This window comes from Apus apus, chromosome 1 (assembly GCF_020740795.1).
Source record: "Apus apus isolate bApuApu2 chromosome 1, bApuApu2.pri.cur, whole genome shotgun sequence".
NCBI lineage: Eukaryota > Metazoa > Chordata > Aves > Apodiformes > Apodidae > Apus > Apus apus.
Window position 1 is genome coordinate 126,610,168 of NC_067282.1, and position 23,721 is coordinate 126,633,888.

The 23,721-nt window shown below is 45.1% G+C and overlaps 2 protein-coding genes across 2 annotated transcripts; one reads left to right on the forward strand and one right to left on the reverse strand.

Annotated features, from left to right (window-relative positions):
• Positions 1-10,488: 10,488 nt before the first annotated feature.
• Positions 10,489-17,761, reverse strand: FOXM1 (forkhead box M1). The gene is made up of 8 exons (XM_051608078.1): positions 17,209-17,761; positions 15,920-16,068; positions 15,487-15,708; positions 14,949-15,077; positions 14,311-14,355; positions 13,313-13,391; positions 12,699-12,880; positions 10,489-11,552 (listed from the first exon to the last, which is right to left on the reverse strand). Exons 1-8 carry the CDS (start codon positions 17,759-17,761, stop codon positions 10,536-10,538), a joined length of 2,376 nt encoding a protein of 791 aa, XP_051464038.1. The 3' UTR covers positions 10,489-10,535.
• Positions 17,762-19,660: 1,899 nt separating this feature from the next.
• RHNO1 (RAD9-HUS1-RAD1 interacting nuclear orphan 1) lies at positions 19,661-23,573 on the forward strand. Its single transcript, XM_051608118.1, has 3 exons — positions 19,661-19,758; positions 20,783-21,035; positions 22,704-23,573. Exons 2-3 carry the CDS (start codon positions 20,868-20,870, stop codon positions 23,379-23,381), a joined length of 846 nt encoding a protein of 281 aa, XP_051464078.1. The 5' UTR covers positions 19,661-19,758; positions 20,783-20,867; the 3' UTR covers positions 23,382-23,573.
• The last annotated feature ends 148 nt before the right edge of the window (positions 23,574-23,721 follow it).

Sequence of the window (23,721 nt, forward strand, 5' to 3'; positions counted from 1 at the left end):
TTTCCCAGCATCAGAGCCTTAACCTATAAAATGACCCCTGTTAAGAGAGGAAGAAGTAAAGGTGAAGACAAACACTGCATAGGGAACAAAGATGAAATTGGATATGGTCACAGGGAACCTGGGAAAGAGAGAGAAGTGGGAGTTTCTAAAGAGAGAGAGAGCAGGAACACAGATTACATATGGGCACTTCCAGCCTACCAGAAGTAGCTCTAAGGGGATGACAGAAATCTTGAGAACCAATATTCTTATTAAAGTTTTATGTACTGTTGACTTGACAATACCTGAAGCAATTCCTCCTCTAGTTACCTCTCTGTGTGTAACAACTAAGCAGGCAAAACTTAAACTGCCACAAACAAAAGCTTTTATAAAGTCAAGCTTAAAGTGGAAGGCACATGTTGATAACTCAGGACAGATTATACTGCAAGAATCATATAACTACCCCTAAAGCAAGTGTTTCAGGGATTAACAATATACATGGATTATCCAGAATAGAAACTGCAGTTGGCATTTCATACCATTCCATGACCCAAAATAACTCTGTGCATAGACAAACATATTATCTTAGAATTCAGAATAAAAAATATAACTCATCTAAACCTGTTACTCCATGAGAAAAACACAGAGTTGAGATGTTCTGGCCTGTTGTGTAATTATATTATAAAAAAATGTAGTCATTATTAAAATTTACAGAAAAATACACAAAATCTGAAATACAGTAAACCAAGAAAAGATACTATCTTCTTAGTGGGGGCGGAAAAGGTATTGTGTAGAAAAGTCAACAATATTAAGAGATTCCTCTGATGTCCAGTGAAGATGTGGGGTTTTTTGTCCTATTGGAAAACTGGTGTATCTGTTTTCCAAGCAGTCCTATTTCTAATGAACTTGTCTCTTGTTTGTAACCACAGATGAGTATAACAAAACTTACCTTCTACAAGTTACGTTACTAAATAAACAAAGGATCTATTGGCAGCAACCTCCTGTCTGTCCATTAGAAGGTAATAGAGACCAACAGCAGGGAATATAAAACATCCATGCCTGCCTGTAGTTTAATAATAATTTGTGCTGACTCTTTTGCTTGACTTTCTTAAATAATGTCATTAAATGGTTCTGGTTTTAAATAGGGGACATTAAAAATAATAAATAATTGTGGAGGATAAATAATTCAGATTGTGTATCTTCTATGCAGTTTACCAGTGTGCTCTGTATAAAGACTTCCCACAGATTTTGAGGTATGGAGAAGAATCTGCTTTCCATAATATTTTGCCTGTATTGGAAAACTGTGTATCAGGGTATTTATCCTCTTTATTTGTCCAAGAAAAGTTATAACTGAAACTCACGGACAAATATGTCATTTGAACTGCAGCAGTAATTCAGAGTTATAGCCTTTACATTCTAAAACTCTGCTTGTATCAAAGCAAGAAACCAGTCTGAGGTGACTAGTGAAGCAGGACACTTCTTCTCAATCTCAGGCAGTTATTACTTTGTTATACCCTGAGCATCTTGTTAGTTGTATCTCATCTCTGCTAGAAAAGGGGAGGGGTGCGGGAAGATACTTCTGTTCAGGAGCAAGCTCACATTTTTCAAGCCTGCCATTTTGATCTCTGTTTGAAAGAGGAACTCAGGTATTTTACTAAATAAGAAATTTCCACCTTTACTTAGAGCTAGGCTGCCCTCTGGTAGGAAGGAAGGCATGACACCATCACAAAAAGATTGCTAGGTTGCAACCACAGACCTCTTTTGAGAGATACTTTTTGTCAACACTCGAACCGCTTAATTGCTGTCACTTGCTGAGCAAGTGTGACTTGATCTGTCCCATCTTATTCCCAAACCAGAATAAAGTTAAAAGTAAACACTCCAGATCAGCAGCGAGGACAGAGGCATGTGGCGGAGTTACTGCAAGCACGACATTGGAGTTCCTTCAGCTGGGGCTGGCTGTGTAAGCCCTTCCCTTCCATGTGCTTACAAGCAGGAGAAGGCAGTAGATTGTCCTGTCCAATTTCCAGAGAACTTCTGATTTCAAAATGTACAGTTACTTATGGAAAGGTGTTGCAGAGGAAGACACTGGCAAAAAGCATGTAAATACTGCTGTTGTAGTGTTAGCCAAGAGCATGCTGTTTTAAAGCAGAGGCATAACAGGATGTGTTGTTTTGGTTTGGCAGGATTTTTGGTAGTGGGGGAAGGGCCCCAGGAGTGGCTCCAGTAAGAAGCTGAGAAGCTCCCCCTGCTCCAAAACCAGCGAAGGAGCCATTAGAGAGATAATAGATGCACCTCTTCCATTAACATACGAAAGAACTGAGGTAAGAGCTGAGCAGAGGAACACTTAGGAGGCAGAGAAAAAAGAAGAGCTGAGCTGGAGAGGAAAAAGGCAATCCTGGGGTGAAGATCCCGGTGGTTGGTGAGGAAGAAGAGGAAGAAGGTGCCCAAGCAGAAGTTTCCCTGCAGCCCATGGCGAGATGGCAGCTGTGCCCCTGCACTCATGGGGGAACGTGGTGGAACATTTCCTGAAGGTGCCAGGAGGGGTGAACTTGGATTTGCTGCCGGTGGACTCTGATTACTCAGCTGTGGAAGACCCCAGGGCCAGGGGAGGTGGCTGTTCCTGAAGCAGCCCCTGACTCTGTGGGAAGCCCAGGCTGGAGCAGCTCCGGACCTCGTGGGAAAGACTCATGAGGGAGAGGTTCACGGAGTATTCCTAGTATTTTTTCACCATCTCCTGACAGAAGGCAACTTCTTCCTCAGAAGGTGAAGTTCTTCCTCAAAGTAAGTCTCAGTGCTGTCTCCTGATAATGGGGATGAGGACTGGGGCAAGACCAGGCCCCGCAGTCCTTCAGTAGGGAGGTTCAGCTGGGTTGAGCTGAATACAGGGTGATTGCAGGCTGGTTTTCCTGTTTGGAGGCTGTATCCATCCAAAGGGAAAGACAGTTCAGTGAGTTCTGTTCTTGGACAGGTGCACTTCTGTTTGTATTTTACTCAGCTAATTCCTGCAGAAGAGAAGCTGACAGTGATACCAGTGCTCAGCTCTGAGCACTGAATGTGTTTTTGCATTATGGAGAGGATGCTGGTCTTGTGCTCAAGAAGTTCTCTGCTACACATCCAACCTGACTGCAGGAGAATTTCTGTTCTGTTCAGTCATCAACTCTCTGCTCTGCCCATGTACCTCAAGTTCAATAATTGATGCCCCAGTTATGTCCCGCCCCACAAACAGAGGAGGAAGGTAACTCTGATTCATTAATCCCCTTGGTTAAATTATGGTGAAGGGTCCATATTTAAACTTTTTATTTAATTACAACTATAGAAGGAATAATTAATAAAGGCTGATATTATAAATATGCTCAGGCTGCATGATCATAAAGGCTGATATTTGGACCATAAAAGTCATGATACATGTAGGTTCAAGCTGCATAACCTGGGAAAAAATCATGGTAGGCCTTACTTTACTTCATGATTTTAGGAAGGCAAAAAAAAGTGAGAGAGAGAGAGAGAAAGAGAAGAAGAAAAGTTAGAGAGATCACTAGTCTTGGGTCCAGCACTGGGCCAGCCAGTGGGGGAGTTTGGTGTGGAGAGAAAGAACCCACCCAAGCTTTGTTGTGTGCCCCTATTTATTTGCCCCAGCACTTGTGGGACCTTCTCTCATCACTGTTGGTTCTTTTGCTGTGTAAATTAGCACACATGCTTCTGGGTCAGTGGTTGCAATCTCCCCCTGCCATCTTACCCTGTTCTCCAGTTACTGCATGTTTGCTGACTTCATGCCTTCTGATACAAGGCTTCCCTTGTCACGTCTCAAGGTTCCTCTTTGGGAGATTGATAGTTATTAAGGTCAGGGTGTAGGCTTCTGGTGTTCCTCAACAGTCTTCCCTTTGCTTCAATTCCCCCCTTAAGGAGAGGTTTTGTTTCAAGGAAAAGTTCCTGTGAATGCTTGACACGTCCATCAGTAGAGCCCAAGGAGTCTCCTCCCCTCTTTGTTCTTGCTGAGTTCTGTCTCTTATTGCCACATGCACCCTCACCAGCAAACAGCTCTCTGTCTTGGGGGACCACAAGTTGGTAGGAGTGTCAGGACCCCTACCTGGGTGGACCTGTCTCTTCATTTGGTCTCCTACACTCCCCACGGTCCAAAATAATGCCTTTGGTTTTGTTTCTCACACAATGTTACTTCTGCATGACAGTTTCATCATCTTGCTATTCTAGCCTTTGGTTCATGACAAACATGTTCAAAACATAATACTCCTACCCTGCAACCCTGCTTCCACTGTTCCTACCGTGACCTCTGCATGTGCCACTAGCATCTGCTTGAAAGTACAAAGTACTTGATTTCCATGTCTCTCACTTGTCTGTCACTTCACTCCTGAGCAGTGGCATTCTTGCACAGCCCAGCTGCTCAAATGTAGAATACCGAAGCAATGACCTCCAACAACAAACTCTGCCAGTTTAAGCTGACATCCTCCAAACACCTGCTTTGCTGAGTGATTACAAGGATAGCTCACCCCTTCTCAGCTTCATGCCATGCTTATCTGCCTTCCCACACCTGATCATATTTAATCTTGCAGATGTTCTGTGGGCTAGGCCTGGGGATATTATAGGCAAGTGTCCTTTCCCCTTTGTGAAAATAGTGATGTGAAACCTCTTACTGCTATAGGTGGAAATATCTGTGACTTGCACAGTCGAACAACCTCTCTTCATAGCTTATGTCTGGCAACAACTCATTCCCATAAATAGAGACATGTAAATACCAGCAGGGAAAGAACAGAAGGAGAAGCCAAGGCTTAGAATTTTCAACAAGCTGGCTACAGTCACTCAGGCACTGGTGTGATGACTTCATAGCTTTTTTACAAGTTTACAGTAGTGAATGTAACAAGATGAAGTTAAGGAAGGGATCTAGCCACAATACCAGGCAAACACTTACAGCTGGAGAGAAATAAAGTAGTCTTACTGAGGGCTGTGTTGAAATCCTCATCAAGTGAGGCTTTGGGCTAGGTTGGGCAAAACACTTGGAAATCTGCTGTGGGAGCAGTAGGTAGGACTGCTTAATGGGATTTTTTTTTTTTTTTTTAATGTTCTTCCCCCATGTTTTTTGATGTAACTGTCCTCTAGTGGAACTCCCACTGGAATACTTAGCAGGAGGAAAATTAGTCTTTGGCACTAGTGTCTTCAAAACATAGTGGGAGGTGGCCATCAAAGCATTTCAGCTGACAAGGACAGCAAGGGATCATCCACCTGGAATTGTCATCATCTCACCATTCCAAGGGGAAGAATATTTCATTATTTGCTGGAGACACAATCCTTAGTTAGCTGGCTTTTCGATGTCAGTTGTGTAGATGCATCCCCTCAGGCAATTAGCAACTTTTTCCAGGCAGCTATCAACAAGACAAAAGGGCATGGCCTGAAGCTGCTCCAGAGGAGGTTTAGGTTGGATATTAGGAAGTACTTCCTCACAGAGAGGGTGATTAGACATTGGAATGGACTTCCCAGGGAAGTGGTGGAGGCACCATCCCTGGATGTGTTCAAGGAAAGGCTGGATGTGACACTTAGTGCCATGGTCTAGCCAATGTGGTGATGTTAAGTCATAGGCTGGACTTGATGATCTTAAAGGTCTTTTCCAGCCTTGGTGATTCTGTGATTCTGAGGAAGAAGTGAGGTGAGAGGGAGATAGGATGTCTTGAGAACCCCAAGTAGAGTGTTGACAGCTGTGTAACATGCACTAGTAGAAAGTGTGCCACAAAATGGGCCTCTTCTGCAGCCTCATCACCACAACATTGCCTTCTGTCTCTTCTTCCTCCAGGGCCTCATTCCTTGCTTCTCATGATCTGAGCAACTGGAGCGGGAGCATAAAGGGGCCAAGCAAACAGGGAGTGCTCAGGGCAGTTAGCACAGGAGGGTATGCAGGCGGGGCTCTGAGAACTGCCAGTTTGGTCCAGGAGTAATGGTGTCTCCCCAGCAGAGGAAGACTGTGCTCCCAGCACCCACCAAAATGGGTGTGGGTACTCCGAGGATGCCCCCAAAGAAGGAGGGGGCTATCCAGGTCACAGACTGTTGGGAATGCCACAGCCTTTCGCTGGTCATGGGGGGCAGCTCTGACCATGGCTCTGTCTGGTGTGAGCAGGTTGATGACCTGCTGTGCCGGGTGGCACAGCTGCAGGATGAAGTGATGGAGCTCAAGGAGGAGGTGAGCAGATTAAGGAATATTAGGGAGAGCAAGACAAATTATATTAGTGTTTTCAAAGCCTGCTCTCCACAAAAATGGCTCAGGAGGCAAACCACATTTGTGGAGCACAGGATTCCTTATTGTCTCAGCAAGCTTCCCAGCCTTCCTGAGCTAATTTACAGGAGCAGGGACAATGGGAAGAGGTGCCTGCCCAACATCACAAATGGGGCAGGCATGCTTCCTTAAGAATTTCACTGCCTTCAGTGCCCTTGCAGAATGGATACAGGGCCCTGCAGGAGGAAATGGCTGATAGTGGTGAGGATCATGTAGGCCAGAAGTACCACTGAGGCCAACTTGCCCTAGACCAACCATCATAATTCAGTCCAGAATGAAAGGTCTTCAGGTGGGTAGTGATGAAGAACATCAAGAACATCAAAAGCAATAAAGAGAGATTTCAGGGCTCTGGGGAAACTGGTTAAAGGACCAGGAGTGCAAGTTGTGTTCTCCTCCATCCCTCTAATGGCAGCAATGGATGAAGGAATTAACAGGAAGAGCCATCAGGTTAGTTCATGGCTCTGGGACTGGTGTCATTGGCAAGCAGGGCAGGCAGGCAGGAAGGCAGGCAGGCAGGGCAGTCCCAGCGCCAGGCTCCGCAGCAGGGGGGTGTCCCAAGCAGGAAGCATCCAACAGACCTCGGTCCCACCTGCTGAATTTACTGCTTTTCTATACCCTTGTGACCCACCTGCCCAGCCAGTGTCACTGTCCAGAGCCAATTGGCATCCATGAGCCCCAAGTTACGGCTGTAACTAGCAGGACAATGTATGACTTGTTGCACATCCTTCCTGCCTTGTACCACATCTGTTGTTTGGCTTTCATTTGTCCTTGAGCAGCAGGCCTGGTTTTGGTCCCTTAGCTGGGAATAATCAGCAGAAGGCCTTGGCTGGCTTAAAAGGCACTTTGTTTAGACTTATGTGGGGAAAAAGAACCATTTCCCATCAAAGGGACAGAAGGATGATCTGGGAAATTGCAGGTCTGTTAGTCTGACTTCAGTACCAGGGAAGCTGATGCCAGCTTCATCTGTCTTCAGGGAGGAGAGCTGAAGGGAATGTCATAAAGCCAGACAGAATCATAGAATCATCAAAGCTGAAAAAGACCTTCAAGATTATCAGGGATCATCCTGAGTAGCATGCAGAACTGAGGTGATCAGGCTCAGCCAGCATGGGTTCATGGTTTAACTAACCTCATCTCTTCTATGAGAGGGTCGCCTGCTTATTGGATGAGGGAAGGGCTGTGGATGTTGTCTACCTTGACTTTAGCAAGGCCTTTGACAAGGTTTCCCGCAGAATTCTCCTAGAGAAGCTGGCTGCTTGTGGCTTGGATGTGCCCATGTTTTGCTGGATAAGAAACTGGTTGGATGGCTGTGTCCAGAGTTGTGTTGAACGAAGTTAAATCCAGTTGGTGGCCGGTCAGGAGTGGTGTTCCCCAGGGCTCAGTGCTGGGGCTGCTGCTGTTTTACATCTTTATTGATGACTTGGCTGAGGGGACGGAGTGCACCCTCAGTGAGTTTGTAGATAACACTAAGCAGAATGTCGATCTGCTTGAGGGCAGGGAGGCTCTGCAGAGGGACCTGGACAGGCTGGATCAATGGGCCAAAGCCAATGGCAGAGTTTCAATAAGGCCAAACATCGGGTCCTGCACTTCAGCCACAACAACCCCAGCAGCGCCACTGGCTTGGGGAGGAGTGGCTGGAGAGCTGCCCAGCAGAGAGGGTCCTGGGGTGCTGATTGACATCTGGATGAACATGAGCCAGCAGTGTGCCCAGTGGCCAAGAAGGCCAACAGCATCCTGGCCTATGTCAGGAATAGTGTGACCAGCAGGACGAGAGAGGTGCTCCTGCCCCTACACTCGTCCTTGGTGAGGCTGCACCTTGAGCACTGTGTGCAGTTTTGGGCACCACAGCATAGGAAGGACATGGAGGTGCTGGAGAGGTTGCAGAGAAGGGCAACTGGGCTGATTAGGGGTCTGGAGATCAGGTCTTCTGAGGAGAGGCTGAGGGAGCTGGGGCTGTTCAGCCTGGAGACGAGGGGGCTGAGGGGAGACCTCATTGCTCTCTCTGAGTTTGCAGTGAGGCAGGTGTTGGCCTCTTCTCTCTAGAGACTAGCGATAGATAGGACAAGAGGAAATGGGGTCAAGTAGTGCCAGGGGAGGTTCAGATTGGATATTAGGAACAATTTCTTCTCAGGTAGAGTGGCACAGCATTGGAACAGGCTGCCCAGGGAGATGGTGGAAGCACTGTTCCAAGAGGTGTTCAAAAAACAGGTAGACATGGTGTTTCAGGAGATGGCTTAGTGGTTAGGTGTTGTAGGGCAGACAGCTGGACTTGATGATCTTGAAGGTCTTTTCCAACCTTGATGATTCTATGATTCTATCTGGCTTTATGGCTTTTCCCTCAGCTCTCCTCCCTGAAAACAGATGCACTGTGTGGCTTTGATTGGTCTTCACAACAGCCTATGATTTCCTGATCATCAGAGAATTATTATTTCAATCCAGGCTGGAGGACATGAACCCCTTACTAGAGGACATTTGCAGAGGAGTCAAGACCTTCTGCCCTCACAGGCAGGATTGGCAAATTAATCTTAAGTGTTCAAGGCCATGTTGGAGCAACCTGGTCTAGTGGTGTCCCTGCCAATGCAGGGTCATTGAAACTAGATGATCTTTAAGGTCCCTTCTCACCCAAACCATTCTAAGGCTCTATGAAAATATGCTTAAGTGGCTACCAGCACCCAACAGTTAGTTCTTAGCCTTAAAGCTTTCTGAAGTCCTTTCGTCCTGTGTAGAAACAAGGAAACCCTGAGACAATCAGAAATTATGGAACTTCAGCTTCTATGACCAATACAAATCTTCTGGTCTGAAATTCACATGGCAGCCTGGTAAAACATTTTTCACATTTGGCCTCATGCTGAGTGGTCATTTGTGCTAGACAGGCAGAAATGCAGATAAGGGAGTCCAATATTCCTCCCCAGAAAAATTGAAGTGATCAACACAAAATGCTTGAAACACCTGACGGCAAATAGCTTCTAACAAGCACACAACAGAATTGCAATTCTGAAAACAACACACATCTAAACATGGTTTTGTGTTTATAGAGGAAGGCAGAAACACAGATTTTTGAGCGAGACTCATTTTGCATTTACAAAATACAGAAAATAGTCTGCTGATTGTGTTTTAGACTAAGTTAGTACACTTCTGACTCAAAGTCAGGATTTTACTGGTGAACAGCAAGACAAATTTTGAAGCACATTAAACAAGCAAAAATCAGCTGTTCACACTGAGCGGGTTGCTTAGAGTGAAGGCAGTAAAGGCAACACTTAGATGTGTTCCCAGAGAAGCTTTATTGAGTATGTAGATACATGAGCCATTGTTTGTCTGTAAGGAGAAGGATCAGGTCTTTTCCATGGCAATTTCCTCTTTTGACATGAGAATTTGGATGAGTTGTCCTATTACACCAAGAGAAACATACCTTGTGTTTCCAGAGCCACTTTTCAGTGGAAAAGCCAGCATTCGCTTTGTAAGTGTTTATGTTCTCAACTCATGACTGTAACGAGGGCAGTTTTAACCGTTCAATATAACTCCATTTTACTGCAACTGTGACTCTATCCAGTCCTCTAGGTTCTATTATTCTATAATAATAGAAATCTGGAACCAGAAGAGCTAGTCAGATTGATCCAAGTTATTCTACATTTCAGTCTGGAAAAAGAAAGCTGAACCAATATTTTGTGCTGCAAGTATTTTGAGCTCTCATCTAAGGTAGAAGAATACAGGAGATGTGGAACATATGGACAAAACTCTAAGTCAAACCTTTATCAGCCCCAATATTCCCATAACCCTACAAGAATAAAATTATTATTATTAATTATAATTAAGGGCTAATTTAAGGAATGTACAGTATTTACAGCCATTAAAACTACACAGCAGATACTAAGTAATAGGAGAACAAAGTAAAGGGAAGTAAGGACAGAGCTAGGAGGAGTTTCCCAGGCTTTCTTATTGTATGTAACTGAGGAATGCATCCATTTACTCTGATCTGACACCCTGAATAGCAAAAGCTATTCAGGGCCTACCTAGATGTTCTCTTGATAACTTCTGTCCAGGGACTCTTGTCTCTAGCACAAGGTTAGAGAGGTTCTATCTATATTCCACATAGTCTGTTTCAGCTTTTAAAGGGAGCTCATAGCAGCCAATGGGCGTGTCTCCCAGCTTAGCAGGAGTCAATAATGCCCTCTGCTCCCATGGATGTGGGAATCAGCAAACAGTCTTTTTAGACTATGTGAACAGATCTCAGAAGAGTAGAGTGCTTTCTGTAAGATCAGAACAAGCCGAATTCAGCTCTCAGGCCAGCTTACTTCAGTTCAGGTATGAGCTGAGACCAGCTAATGTCTGTTCCTAAATTTTCATCTTCAAGACCAGGAAAGCTGATATCTAGAAGGATTTTGCTCAGACTGTCATTCATGGTGTCCAGGATCAGGCCCTCCATGAGTGACCGGTTTTCAGTAAAGCCAGAGGCTGGTAGTTCAACAGATGATTGCTTACAAGACTCGTAAGTAAAAGCTGAAGAGCTCATGAAGGGGGCACTGGATTCTGTATTGAGCAGCTCCTGAGGGGACTCAAAGAGGGGATTTTTAAGGGGTGTGCTGTTGAAATCCAGCAAGTCCTGGTTCTCCTGGGGGGGTGTGAATGGCAACTGAAGGGTTCTCACTGGACTGAAGTCCAGCTCGTGACTTCCCTTGGCCAAGGATGCAGACTTCCAGGGGTCGAGGGTCCCTAAAGGGGGGGTAGTAGTTGCTGACACTTTGCTGGGAGTGGAAGAAACTGGCAATTTGCTGAACATCTCCTTGACTGGTGTTTTAAAGGGTCCTTCTTCCCCCTGCAAGCAGCTGAGCTGTGATACATTCTCAGGAGGCTGGCTTTCCTGCAGGAAAGGGTCAAAGCCATGGTTTTCTGGCAAAACAAGGACAGGCTCTTCTAGGCAAGGCAGTGCTAGGCGTTGTTTCCTTCTGGATCTGCCCATTTCCCGTCTTTCCCGCCTCTTTATAACTAACGTGTCAGAAATGCCCTTAGATGGTGACTTCAGCATTGTGAATTGTTTCTTCTCCTTTGTCGATGAGACTGGAAGGAAAAAGTCTGGCTCTTCCTTTACCATTAGGGTTGAGGTGCATGGGGACAGCCAGTCATCCAGTTGAGAGTCTTCTTCCTCCTTTATACAGATGCTCTTTGGGAAAGAGGCTGATTCCTCACCAGGCTGGGAGCTGCTCTCCTTTAGGGAATGGGTTGGGGAAAATAAACCTTCATCACATTGACTCTCCTCCTTAACAGCAGCCACAGATAAAGAGGATGACTCTTCTGCAGAGAGTGACATCTACAAAGAAACACATGTGATATGCAGTCAATAAGCAAGGATCTAACCCACCCAAAATCCAAATGATAGTGAAAGGAATAAAAGAAAGACCGGCACTTAAGGACAGCACAACAAGAAAGAGGAGGATCCTCAGAAAGCAGTAACTGTGACAAGAGATAAGAGATTGATCTGTGTGATGTTGATACAAAGAAGCCTACAGATCACATGAGAATAATTTTAGCTAAGTGACTGGAAGTCATGCCCTTCAGAGCACTTCTGGTATGAGAAACTTCTAAGAGTACGAGTAGAAGGAGGAATTAGTATTTCTGGAAAAGTCTAACACCTATGAATCCTCCTTATACTATCTACATGTGAAATAACAAAATGAATGAGGACAGTTTTCCTAGAAACAAAGGAAAAATAAAAAATAAAAATAAAAATGAGGTTATCAACAGAAAAAGAGCATAGGGAAAGATAAATCACACCAGAAGAGAACATAAAGCTACAGGCACACAAATGAAAATAGGGTTATGGTTAGACAGGATGGAAGAAGTTAGAGCTTCACTATGTCTAAGCATCCAAGAGCAATCAGTGAGATGACAAGAGAAAGATTTAACAGCTGGTTTGCTTTAGACCAGAATAACTGGCAACTCCACAGAATTAGCAAGCAGCATGTACTGAAAACCTCTGGGAAGAGACTACATGCAAATAAATGCTCTTTCAGAAGGAGTTCCAATGTCACATGTCTCTTCAGAGTTATCAAAAATCTGAATGTTTTCAGAGCAGAACAAAGCCATTTCTTTCATTCTTTCTTCTTCACATCCAAGCAACAGAGAAAAATTGTCTTGACAGAATCCCCTCCTCTGGTGAATTATAGTAGCATCCTTATAGTGAGTAAACTAGCAGTAATTATTAGCCTTAGAGACCGAGAAGGACAGCAAGGATTGTCACTGGCCAGTTCCTTAATATGAGCTTAGAGTTTCATAGCACCTAGTAAAGATATATAAAGACCAGGATCCATAGAAGGCAAGATTTATAGAAAAAATAACAAACAACTACCAACAACCAAAAAACCCACACATACCAACACCCCTCCCTCCCAAAATAGAACAAACCAATGAACCAAAAAAATGCACCAAAAAAACCCTCAAAAAACAATAAACCAACCTTTGGAGCAATTCGCACACGCTTATTGCTCCGGTAAGTCTCTGAACTGTTGAGGGATGCTCCCTGTGCCATGGACAGAGGAACCTTCATAGAAGGCTGCAAGACAAGAGGCTGACTCAAAGGAAACTGGATTGGAACCAGGTAGGAGTTGATGCGAGGAAGTAAAGGCTTCATCTTTCGAGCTGGAAGAGAAAAGAACGGATCTGCTAACCTCTTGCCCTTCCTATACTACCTCTTGAAACCCAGGATTCTAAGAGGAAGTCCTTCTAAATACCCCCAAATAAACATCCAGAGACAGGCTCACCTGCCTTCTCTGCTAATTTTGAGGGTACAAATCCCAAGCCAGAAGGCATAATGAACAAGAAAACAGTCTTTAATACAGATCCTAGCCCTCCAATTGGGGCAAGTTCTGCTCTTGCTCCATTTGAGTACCCAATCCCATCCATCTCCCCATCACATCCTCTCTCAGACACTGCAATTCTGCCTTCAGCTCCAAACCTGACAATAGAAAGCCTAAAAGCTGGCAAACCTGGGTAACAATTTCCACGTTTATCCCTCAGGGAAGCTGGGAGAGTGCCACAGATTTATAGGACTAGGTTGATGTAGATACTCACGTGCATTCTGGGATTCAGTTTTGCTGCTGCTGTTGCTTCCCATGTTCTTCTGGGGATTGGGAAGGTGTTGCTTTTGGTGCTGCAGTCATTGTGAAATAACAAAGAGGAGAAGAGAGAGAAAAGAAAGATGTAAAGAGGATAATCCATCTTTATTCTGCTGTTAATTCAGAACTGCAACTCCACATGCCTGTGCTGCGCTACCACAGAGAGAGCAGCTGTTAGCACCCAGCACTCATACTGGCTCTGTGCCAGTTACTGTTTTGCAGCCATGCCATCTCCAAGACAGCTACCAACCAAAAGCTGTGTGGAAAAGGAGACGGCATGACAAAGCTGCTCCAGCTGCAGACTACTGCAGAAGTGACCTGGTTTTGGTGTCCTGAGTGCCTTAGATGTGAATGGGATAGCTTTATTTTATATTGGATCTTTACACAAACCATAGACCAGATAAATGTTCAAGTGGAATAGCAGAGGCAACACAGAGCAATCAGGAGTCTTAAGCAGATGGAAAAAAGGGCAGGGCTGTAGCCATGGCAGAAAAACGTTTGGCTGCTTGCAGAACTGCTGAACACAAGAGACACAGCAAACTGGTTCATCCTTCTGAAAACCACAACACAACTGGGTCCCAAAATGAAAAAGGACTACAGAGAGATCCTGTTCTCTCTGAATGCGAGTCCTAGAACAGATTGGGACTGCTGCCATGGAGATGAGGATTTTACCAGAAATCTCTGTCTGGGATTGTTCTTTGAAGCCTCTTCATGCTCAATACAGCCTACCTCAGCAGCAGACTTCTAGTTGCTTTACCAGCTGTAGAGAGAGCACATCATCTGAAGGCAATTAACCTTTGGCTCAACTCCTTTCCCAAAAAAGGGTGTGCATGGAGCTGTACGACTAGGTGCAGCAGTGACTCAGTCCCCCTCCCCTAGTCTCTTGTCCTTTCCTTCAGTAGCTGGCAAGAAGAGTATGGAAGCCCAAGCCCCAAGCCAGAGGCTAAGTCTTACTGATTCAGAGTGGTCAGGCGATGTTGGTGACCCCAAGTCCAGCGGCTGATGGCAGCAAGGCATTGAGAGGGAGAAAAATAAGATGACTTAATCAACCAAAGGGGGAACAAATGGGACATCGTAACCTCGTATAACTTGAGCAAACAAGTGTCAACCTGCCCACCCAATGCAGATAACACAGAAGAGTAAACACACCTATTCCAGACTCCCAAGCTGTTTCTCCCACAAAATGGTACTTCCTAAAATACTTAGCTGGGATAGGGCAATTCCGTCCTATGGAATCAAATCCTATTCCATCCTATCTAATCAAACAGCAGAAAAACTCCTGATCAACTTCACTGAAAAGGTTCTCGCAAGGAATTTGAATCGGACCCATGGAAAGAGGTTGAACAAGCTCACTATTAAATTTATATTAAATTTGGTACACCACCTGAAGAATAAACACATCCCATAGAAGTTTCAGTTCATATGAACAGCCACAGCACCTTCTGTTTCAAATAGAGCACTTGTCTATTTGTCAAGAGAAATAGCTGAATCCAGCAAAGGCTTAACTTTCCTGTTAAAATAAGGTGCATCTGGCTAGTGTGGCATTTAGGAACTGGATAGCCTGTTCCATTTTCTTTGCATGAGGCACTCACCTTAAATACCTGGTCCAATGTTAGGCAACGGTTTGCCTCCGGGTGAATAGTCCAGAATGAGATTTTACCATTAGCAGATGTTTCACGGACAAACATATCATGGAGAGACAGGTTGTGCCGTATGGAGTTCTGGGGAGAAAGGAGTGAGGGGGAGGTTGAAAAGCAGTCTTTTTGTTATCAGCACAGCAGGGCCTACCTGAGACTTGACTGCCCTAGCAGAGGGATTACATTCCCAGGTGTAGACAACATGGACCTTCATACTCACTGCATACCCAGCCAACACTGTCATCAGTCTCTCATTCTATTTACTCCCGAGATCCCTATTCTTACTCCAGTGGTCAAACACTTCATCTTTTTGCCTAAGTGAAATGAGAAATGGGATACAAGAAGCAGAACAGGGAACATCAGGAATGAGAGGGTATTTGCAGTGAGGTGTTTAAATTAATATCCATCTTGCTCTGCAAACTGGGGAACAACTTCATTTTCATCCAGAAGTCACATGACAGCATCACCCTGTGGCCTGCAGCCTGCTAGTTACCTTCCAACCTGGCTTAGCCACATGTTTAAAATATGGGAAGTGATCCTCAATCCAAGTGTAGATGTCCTTCAGAGTCATTCGCTTTTTCTCTGTACTGTTGATGGCAAACTGTATCATGGCCATGTAGGAGTAAGGAGGTCGTTCCGATACTGAATCTTGCCATGAGGAGGATGAGATGGTGCCAGTGACAGGAGTAGCAGCAGCAACAGAATCTTCTTCAGTCTGAGAGACAGAAGAATTGAAACATGAGTGCTCACAAAGGTGACAAGGGCCTTGGAACATCCCTGGATTCTCCAGGCTCAGCTATTCAAATCAGCAAAGGCCCAGCGCAGATTAGAGGTGGTGATGCCTAGTTCTTGCAAGTCTTCTGATCCATGTGGATTTTACTCCCCTATCAGAAGTTTTAACACACACACTGCTGTCTTCTACTTACCTTGATTCTTTCCTGCAGAGGCATCTGATTCTCTTTCTCTGTGTCTTGCTTCACAGAACAGGGATTTAGCCCATCAGATCTCATCTTCCCCAGCCACTGGATGTTAGTGAGACTATTGTCCAATACAGAGTTTATTGATCCACCACTGCCTGTTGGGATAACAAGCCCATACCTCTGCTTACTCACAAGTAACACTCTTCCTCATTCATCTCAATTGCCAAAAGGAAGGCAGTAGTCACTTTTAAAAAGAGGTAGCTGTGTCTCAAGACAGGGACCAGATAGTATTGTAGTGCTAATGTTTCTTGTGAAAGGAATTCAACCTTGAATTCCCCATCTCATGTGAATCTGGAATCTGCCCAATTTCTGAAAAAAAACAGCAGCCTTAAAAACAAACATTCAAACCAGGCCATTGTTCTCAACCAAAACAGGACAATGTTGATCCAGTACTTCAAAAATTCAAGTACTTTTAGCTAAAGGATGAACCTAGTAAGCAGAGGCCAAGGAAGATGGTGTCAAACTCAACTGAAAGACCTAGCACAAGACCCAAATCAGAAACCCAGATGTTTCCAGGTTTTTGAACAACCACCATGAAAACTAACATAATTTTATTGTAACTGGTGAGAAATATCATGTTTTTGTTATTTCTTTAGCAACCTAAGTATTGCGGCTGTCTATGGGTTCCTCTCAGGCAGTACTATACTGTGGGATAAGATTTACTACTTTCCAAAAGCTACATAGCTATTTAAATTTGCAAATACAAACTTGATATGAGCAGTGTTTGAGCAGATATGAGCAGTAAAATTCATCCCACTTCTAACATTTACTCAGTAGTTATGAGACAGCAAAGAAAGAAACAGACTGACCACTTAGTTATTAAAGGGAATAATCTCTTTTTCAAAGATCTAGGCCTGTATGATTTGTAACCGACTAGAGTACTCTACTTAAGTCTTGAATTCAATCAAAACCTTTTTGCCAAATGAAGCTCAGTCTTTTGTGTTTCTAGACTTGATTTTCTCAAGCTAGCCCTTCTTTTTTCCCCAGGATGAAAATTTTGCTTTTCTATACACCTTTATATGCCATTTTCCCACTAAAAATATATCCAAGATCCTTCAGATTTCACTGTACACACATAGCTACGTAAATTATTAGAATCAAATCCATAGCTCTTTTGTAATTAATAAAATACTTCTCATTATTGTATGCCAAGATCCAAGCACTACACTCATTGGCCCTCTTCACATCTCGTCTATCTGCCAGGACAAAAAAAAAAAGTAAAAAAGATTACATACTGTTGCTCTCCTGTTCCCGTTCAACCACAGAGCCAACTTCTGCATGCCAGAGCATTGTTGCTCCTGCACGACCAGGTGTCTGTGTAACATTCTTGTCTTTCTCTTGACCATGTGCAGCCTTTGCTACATTGTGTTTTTCCTCTGATGGGAGATGCTGAGATGGTGCTGTACCTGCTGAACCTGAACGGGAAGTGCCCCCACTGCTAATGAGAATGAACTTGTTGGGCCCGTTGTTGCCACATTCTTTTCCTTTTGCTGTTAGTGCCTCTATGATACTCTGTATATCAGCATTTGTAGGGATGACTACCACTTGTGTGTTGGGCATGGTAGGATGGTCAATAATCTTTATCCCTGCTGGGAATTTCTGCAGGCCACAATCCATTTTGTCTCTAAGATGGTTATTGTATTGGTCCTCATGGCTGTGCTCCTGCTTAGGAGCTTTTTCATCCTGACCACTGTTCTTATCTTTTGCTGAAGTAATGGATGCATCATTCTGTGGGAGGGTCAGTTTCCTTCTTTTGAGAATTAAGGGCTTGCGAGGGCTGGTCTTCATTATGGTTCTGTGCAGTCACTCTCCATTGAAAGGGACAAGAACAAATCCTGCAAAACAAAAGAAACATAAGAGTGCAGAGGGTAGGAACAGCTAAGAAAGGTGCAGCTAATCACGATGGGCTTCCCACAGAGCGCACACATTCTCGGCAATTGTTACAAAGCCAGAAACAAGGAAGGAAAATATAAAAATGAAAGTATTGAATAAGGTTGATGAGGCTCTTGGACAACAGTACTGTACCTCCTTTATCCACACCTGGTGTAAGCAGGACAGGAGAGATATTAGCAGAGTAGGTAACATGCATCACAAGTTGGGAGCCAGAGAGCACATACTGAGGAAATCATGTACTTTACAGAAAGGGAGACTAAAACTTAGCCATAAAGTAACTTAACAAGCATCAGCCAGCAAGCTGCCAGGGAGAGAAGCCAGAACACAGAAATAGCCATCCTGATTCTTATACTTCATTGCTGTAACCAGCAGATAGTGCAAGCTGAGAGGAAAGGGAATTTAACAGATGGTGCAAGATCTGGGAAGCGGAGATTTTCCTGAACATTACAGAGACTGACAATGAATGCAGCAGAAGCTGGATGCTTTAAAAGAAGGATAAAGCAAATGTTTTAATCATTCCAGAACCAGATAAATGAATCATTGGGCAGCATAATGTTTAAATGTCAAACTTTTGGACATCAGACGATTTAGATTATAAAGCAGAAGGATAAAATTCAGAGATACTGCTTTCAGAGACACAGTGTGTTTGCCTTTTGAGAACACCACTTACAAGTATCATGCCATACAAGAATTACGTGGAGGCTGTCTCTTGCAGCAAACTGTGCCAGAACACGAATACACAAATTGCATTTATTATCATTAGGGATGGTAGGCAGAATAGAAACAAATAACGAAAGAGGCCTTTTGCATTAGTAGCTTTGACTGGGCCAGCTAGCAAACCGGAAAATTATCAGTAGGAATCACCTGCACAGATACAACCCAGAAACTAAGCATTAGATAAAAGGCTTAGCTGATGCCCTGGGTGCAGGGAGCAGACAGCCCTGCTGCCATCAGGTGCTGCCCGGCAGCCAAAGGCGGCCCAGAAACGTTCAGTCCCAGCACTCGGGCACACACATGGCCCTTTGCGATCTGCTCTGCTCCCTTTGAGAGAGATCCCCGCAAGACAACGACAAAAGAACAGCCTTTAGCCAGCCCCAAAAAGGTTGCATTCTCTTCAGGTGAGATCCACTTCCTAAGAAGGTCTTGGGCTGCCACGATCAGTTTAGTGGCAGGAGCAACCCCGTGTGCGCATGGCCTCGGGGAGGCAAGGCGGGGAGACCTAAAGGGCTCCTGGCTCCTTCTCCACCTCCTCCAGCCCCAGCCCCAGCGCGCTCGCTGGTGGGCCGCCGGCTCCCCCAGGGCCCCTCCGCCCCAGCCCGGGCCTAGGCCTTGCCCTCTCCCTGCCGCCCCACGCTCTTATCACGGCTCTCAAGGGGCTGCGGGCCTCTCCCTCTAGCCCTGGCGGGACACAGCGGGAGCTGGCTGCTGCGGGGGGGGCTGGGCGGTAGGTCAGGACTCACCACCTCCCCGGGCAGGCAGGCAGGGGGATACGGAGAAGAGCAGCGGCGGCGGAGCCCGGAGGCGCCGGAGCTGCTGCCGCCGCCGCTGGCCGCGGAGAGAGCGTCTCCGTTTGAATTTGGCGCCCGGCGACTCGTTGCGTCACGTGCCCGCGCGGGCCAATGAGACGCAGCAGGGGCGGGGCGGGGCGGGCCGAGGGGCGGGGCGGGCGGCATGAGCCGCTGCCGGCGGCGGGAGCGGGCGCTGCTGCGCGGGGAGGCGGCTCCGCGGCTTGTGCTCGGGGCGCGCTCCGGGAAGGCCGTTCCTTCCGCCGGGCGGGAGCACGGGGGAGCCCTCGCGGAGAGCCGCGCAGCGTCACGGGGTAACGGGTGTTGCGGCTCCGCCTGGCCGGGGCAGCCGGCGGGACGGGACGGCCCGGGGAGGCGGCGCCTTCGGTAAGCGGTCAGGCCGTGGCCCTCGTGTGCCTCGGGCAGACAGAGGGGGTTTCTCCGAGCAGGTTTTCCTCAGAGTTCCTCGTCTGTGCTCATCTGGTTTTGAGTACAAAGTTGAACGTACTTTAAGTTAAAGCTTATTTACTGCATTCAAACCCAATAAATAAATCATGCAAGGTATGTAGAATACAGGAAGGAAACGTGAAGTATGTTCTGTATTCGTAGAGTTAAAAGTTCTTGAATTTAAAAGGTACAGGCAGTTAGCAACTAGCAATGGTAAGACTTCTGGTTATCTCAGCCCTACAATAGATCTCGATCTTGCAAACCAGTTTTATGGGTTAAACTGAAAAAAGCAAGCAAGCTTTTCTGACTTCAAATTCCTAAAACATTTTTGTCTGTGACTAGACTATATATATATATATATATATTATTTTTTTTATATAATGGACTGGACATAGCTGCTTCCTGGTCAACTGCTTCTACTGCATTTTTTTTTTCTCCCAACTGTTTTAATTTCCTTGAAATTTCAGTGACCATACCTGTTCGTAATACAGTTTGTTCTGTGTTTCAGTATTTTAGTCAGGCCTTATAATAGATAGATGTCTTTCAAATTCTAGAATATTTTTATGAAGAAAAATGTGTGAGTATGCCTGTCTTATGAAAATACATAAGAAACTATTTTTTTCTAGTAACATTGAGTCTTGCCCAAAAGCCAGTTCAGAACTCACTTTGCAGCTGGGCCACTTTTTTTTGTCTGCATCTCTGTCTTTCCCCAGTGTATTTGGCTGTCAGCTTTTGTGAAGCTTTGGAGCATTTATCTATTTCTTCTGTGCATTTCCAAATCCACCTGAAGGTACCTTTGCAAGGAACCTACCTTTGGCAGAAGGTTCAAAAACTACTGGTAGGAAAAAGTCTGCATAAAGATGCATAGGCTGTACTATTGCATAAATGTTTTATTTTTGTAAAAAATGAAATCTGATGTTTCTAAACAAGTTTGCCTTCAAATCCATTTATTTGTCCTCAACAGATTTGAGAGCACTTCAGCATCTTCTGTTCCCACTTGGCTCTAGCAAGCATCATGAGGTTTCTAGGTCATTCTACTATACCTTTTAATGCCTCCGAAGAAGAAATACATTCCCAAGGCCAGGAAGGCAGAGCTGGTATTCCTTGAGAGACCACAAGAGAGACCCGTCCATTGCTATGAAACTCCGCTGCCTTCAGCCAAGAATCCAAGACGTGTTCCTACGAAACCTGTAGACCAGAACACTTCTGCTGCCTGGGTTGGTATAGATTATCCTTCCCCTTGTATCCTGCAGCAGCAGGTTTCAACTTTCTTCCTCAACTTTCTTCCTTATGTCTCAAGAGAGAGGTAGCAGTTCAGAGTACTGAAAATTAGTAACATAACCTGAAAGCACTGAAGCAGCCTACAGTGCTTTTGAGTTGCTTCTCCTTCTGTCTACAATCACTAAGGTATTGGTTATTTGATGGCATAAAACTGTGTACCATGTGTACTATTTGTTTTCTGAAAAACTTATTTTTTTGTCAGAAAAACACTGTTGTGACCTGTGGTTTGAAACCTGCATGAAACTTTCCCTTTTTTTTTTTTTTTTGTCCTGGAGTTATTTTTGTGATATCTTAATCTTGAAGTAGAACATGTTCAATTTTTTTCTCATTCATTTTTTTTTTTTAATATGCTTGAGGTGGTTAGCTCTAGGGCTTTGAAACGCCAAGTAGAGTAACTGCTCTGAATAAGCATTCTTTATGTTTGGAAGAGGTGGAAATATTCACACTAGTACTTAGCTCTTTGATTTCAAACATACAATTATTCTAAAATTTCTTTGGAGCTATCAGCACTGAAGCTTTTATGATATTTTTTTTCCATTTGAAAATCCTGGTAGGTTTGTAACCTCTTGAAGCATCTTCTGCAGAGTGTCTGTCAACTTGCAGTGGCAACTGATTTTCTGCTCCTCTCTTCTTGATGTTATTTAAGCTTTTCATACCCTCTTGACTGCTAGGCTCCTGCTCTGGTAAAGTCTACCCTACATATTCTCTGAAGCAAGGAAGTTATATCCTCAAAGTCAGCAAGTTCACCTATGTTCCTTGAAGTATATGCCAGGATACAATTATCAGGGAATCACTTCTCTCTCTTCCTGCACAAAGGCTTTGCATTCAAACAGTTCAGTTTTACAGCAAATAATCACTATCTTTAGTTAACTTGAAATTTTTGAGCAATTTTGTAGTGACTTAGGAATGCAGAAAGGGATGTGTAGTTATTGTAGCTAGAATCCAGTTTAGTGTGCTCTAGGGAAAAGCAAATTGCAAGAAATGGAACCTGATTTTCTTTGTTGGTATCCAGGAAGATAAAGAATAGTATAAGGATTTCCAGGTTTTGAGTAAGAATCTTTCAAAGAACTACAAATTGCTAAGCTTTGACAATCTTAAATAGAAAGCCAATTTTGGAAGTGGTTTTTGGGTGATGTTACTCCAGAATACAGATATTAACTGTGTTTTGAAGTAAATATGAAAGCCTTATTAACATAATCTAAGGTGGTGGGGCTAAGTGGGCATCCTTTATTGCTCTCAGGTCAACTTGTTCAGGAGACTGAGGATGTAGTTCGTTGAATCTTTTCAGAGTTATGCAAAGACACAGAAATAAGCAGGATCCAGCTCTGAAATGTTTTAAATCTGCAGGGGTTACAGGAGTAGATACCAGTTAGACTTTTCTTTTTCAGAAAAGACATGCAGAACATGATGTTGAAGTTGAGAGGTGTCTTCTGCTTAGCAGCTTGGTTAGTGACTGATTTGCTTCGCTGCAGATGAGATAACCCACTTATTGAACACAGTGAAAAAAGATGGAATAGGTGGGGGAGTAGAATCAGATTGCCATTTCTTTGTCTGGAAAAAAATGGTTGTTTTTTTTTTTCCTTTTACTATGTATTTCCATTCAGGTGTGCCCACAATTTGAAACAACTAAGTCAGTGGTGTTGAAAGCATGCCATAAGAAGTATCGTGGCCCTCACAAACCCCAGAATCAGGATGGCAACCACAGTGTACTTCATGCAGGAGGAGCCTGTCGAAGAGCTACAGCCTGCAAATTTCCACCTTTAACTTTTGAGAATCCAGAAGGACCTGCAGTCTGCCCCTCTGGTAGTCCGCATTGCTTGAGGAAGAACCCATGGCACTCTTGCAGGCAGCCCAAGAAAGGGACAGCAACAAAAGCCAACATCCCGGTGAACAGTTCAGGGAACTGTACAGAAACACCTCGGTTACCGGCTCCCCAGAATGTGGAGCCAGAAGTCTTCAGTCCACCAGATGTAGAGACTGCACAGGTGCTTTCCACGAGGAACTGGAGAAGCAGCAGCACTCTGGCACAAATAAGTACCCACGCCTGGCATCCAGAAAAAGTACTGGCATTTGGCCTTGATCCCGGTGGGCGAAGGGAGTCGGCAGCAGTGCTGGTGACAGATACCCCTGAGCACGAGTACGGAGTGAAGGTTACTTGGCGACGGCGCCCTCACCTGATGAAATACCTGCAGGAGAGGGGGGAGCTAAGTGCTGCCGAAGTACTGGTGAAGGCGAACCCCTTCTCTCGAGGAGAGCCCCTGTCTCTCCAGGAGACAGGCTAACGTCTGGGCGGGCAGGAGCAGCGGTTTTATGGGCAGTGACACCTCCAAATCGATAACGGTACTTTCAGGGAACGGCCAGCTCTCCTTCCACCGGCTGATCCTCCCGAGCAGCCCCGTGCGGCTGCGGCGGGGCGTCTTCTTGGGGCCGGGGGCCGGGCTTCCCCGAGGAACGGGGTGGTCCGGGAAAGCACTTTCTGATCGACGTGGCCCCTCGCAGGGGCCGCTCCCCCGAGGGCCCGGGCGGCCCTCGTGCGCATGCGCGGGGCTGCTCCCGCCTCGGCGGGGCTGCGGCGGCCAACGGGCGGGCCGCGCGCCGTTGCCAGGGGCAGCGGGGAGGCCC

Coding starts and splice junctions, on each gene's coding strand:
- FOXM1 (XM_051608078.1), bottom strand. CDS start 17,761: ATGAAGACCAGCCCTCGCAAGCCCTTAATTCTCAAAAGAAGGAAACTG. Junction 14,356..14,948: donor CATTGGACCAGGTATTTAAG/GTGAGTGCCTCA, acceptor TGCTGCCATCAG/CCGCTGGACTTGGGGTCACC. Junction 13,392..14,310: donor CGCCTGACCACTCTGAATCA/GTAAGACTTAGC, acceptor CAATGACTGCAG/CACCAAAAGCAACACCTTCC.
- RHNO1 (XM_051608118.1), top strand. CDS start 20,868: ATGCCTCCGAAGAAGAAATACATTCCCAAGGCCAGGAAGGCAGAGCTG. Junction 21,036..22,703: donor AGAACACTTCTGCTGCCTGG/GTTGGTATAGAT, acceptor ATTTCCATTCAG/GTGTGCCCACAATTTGAAAC.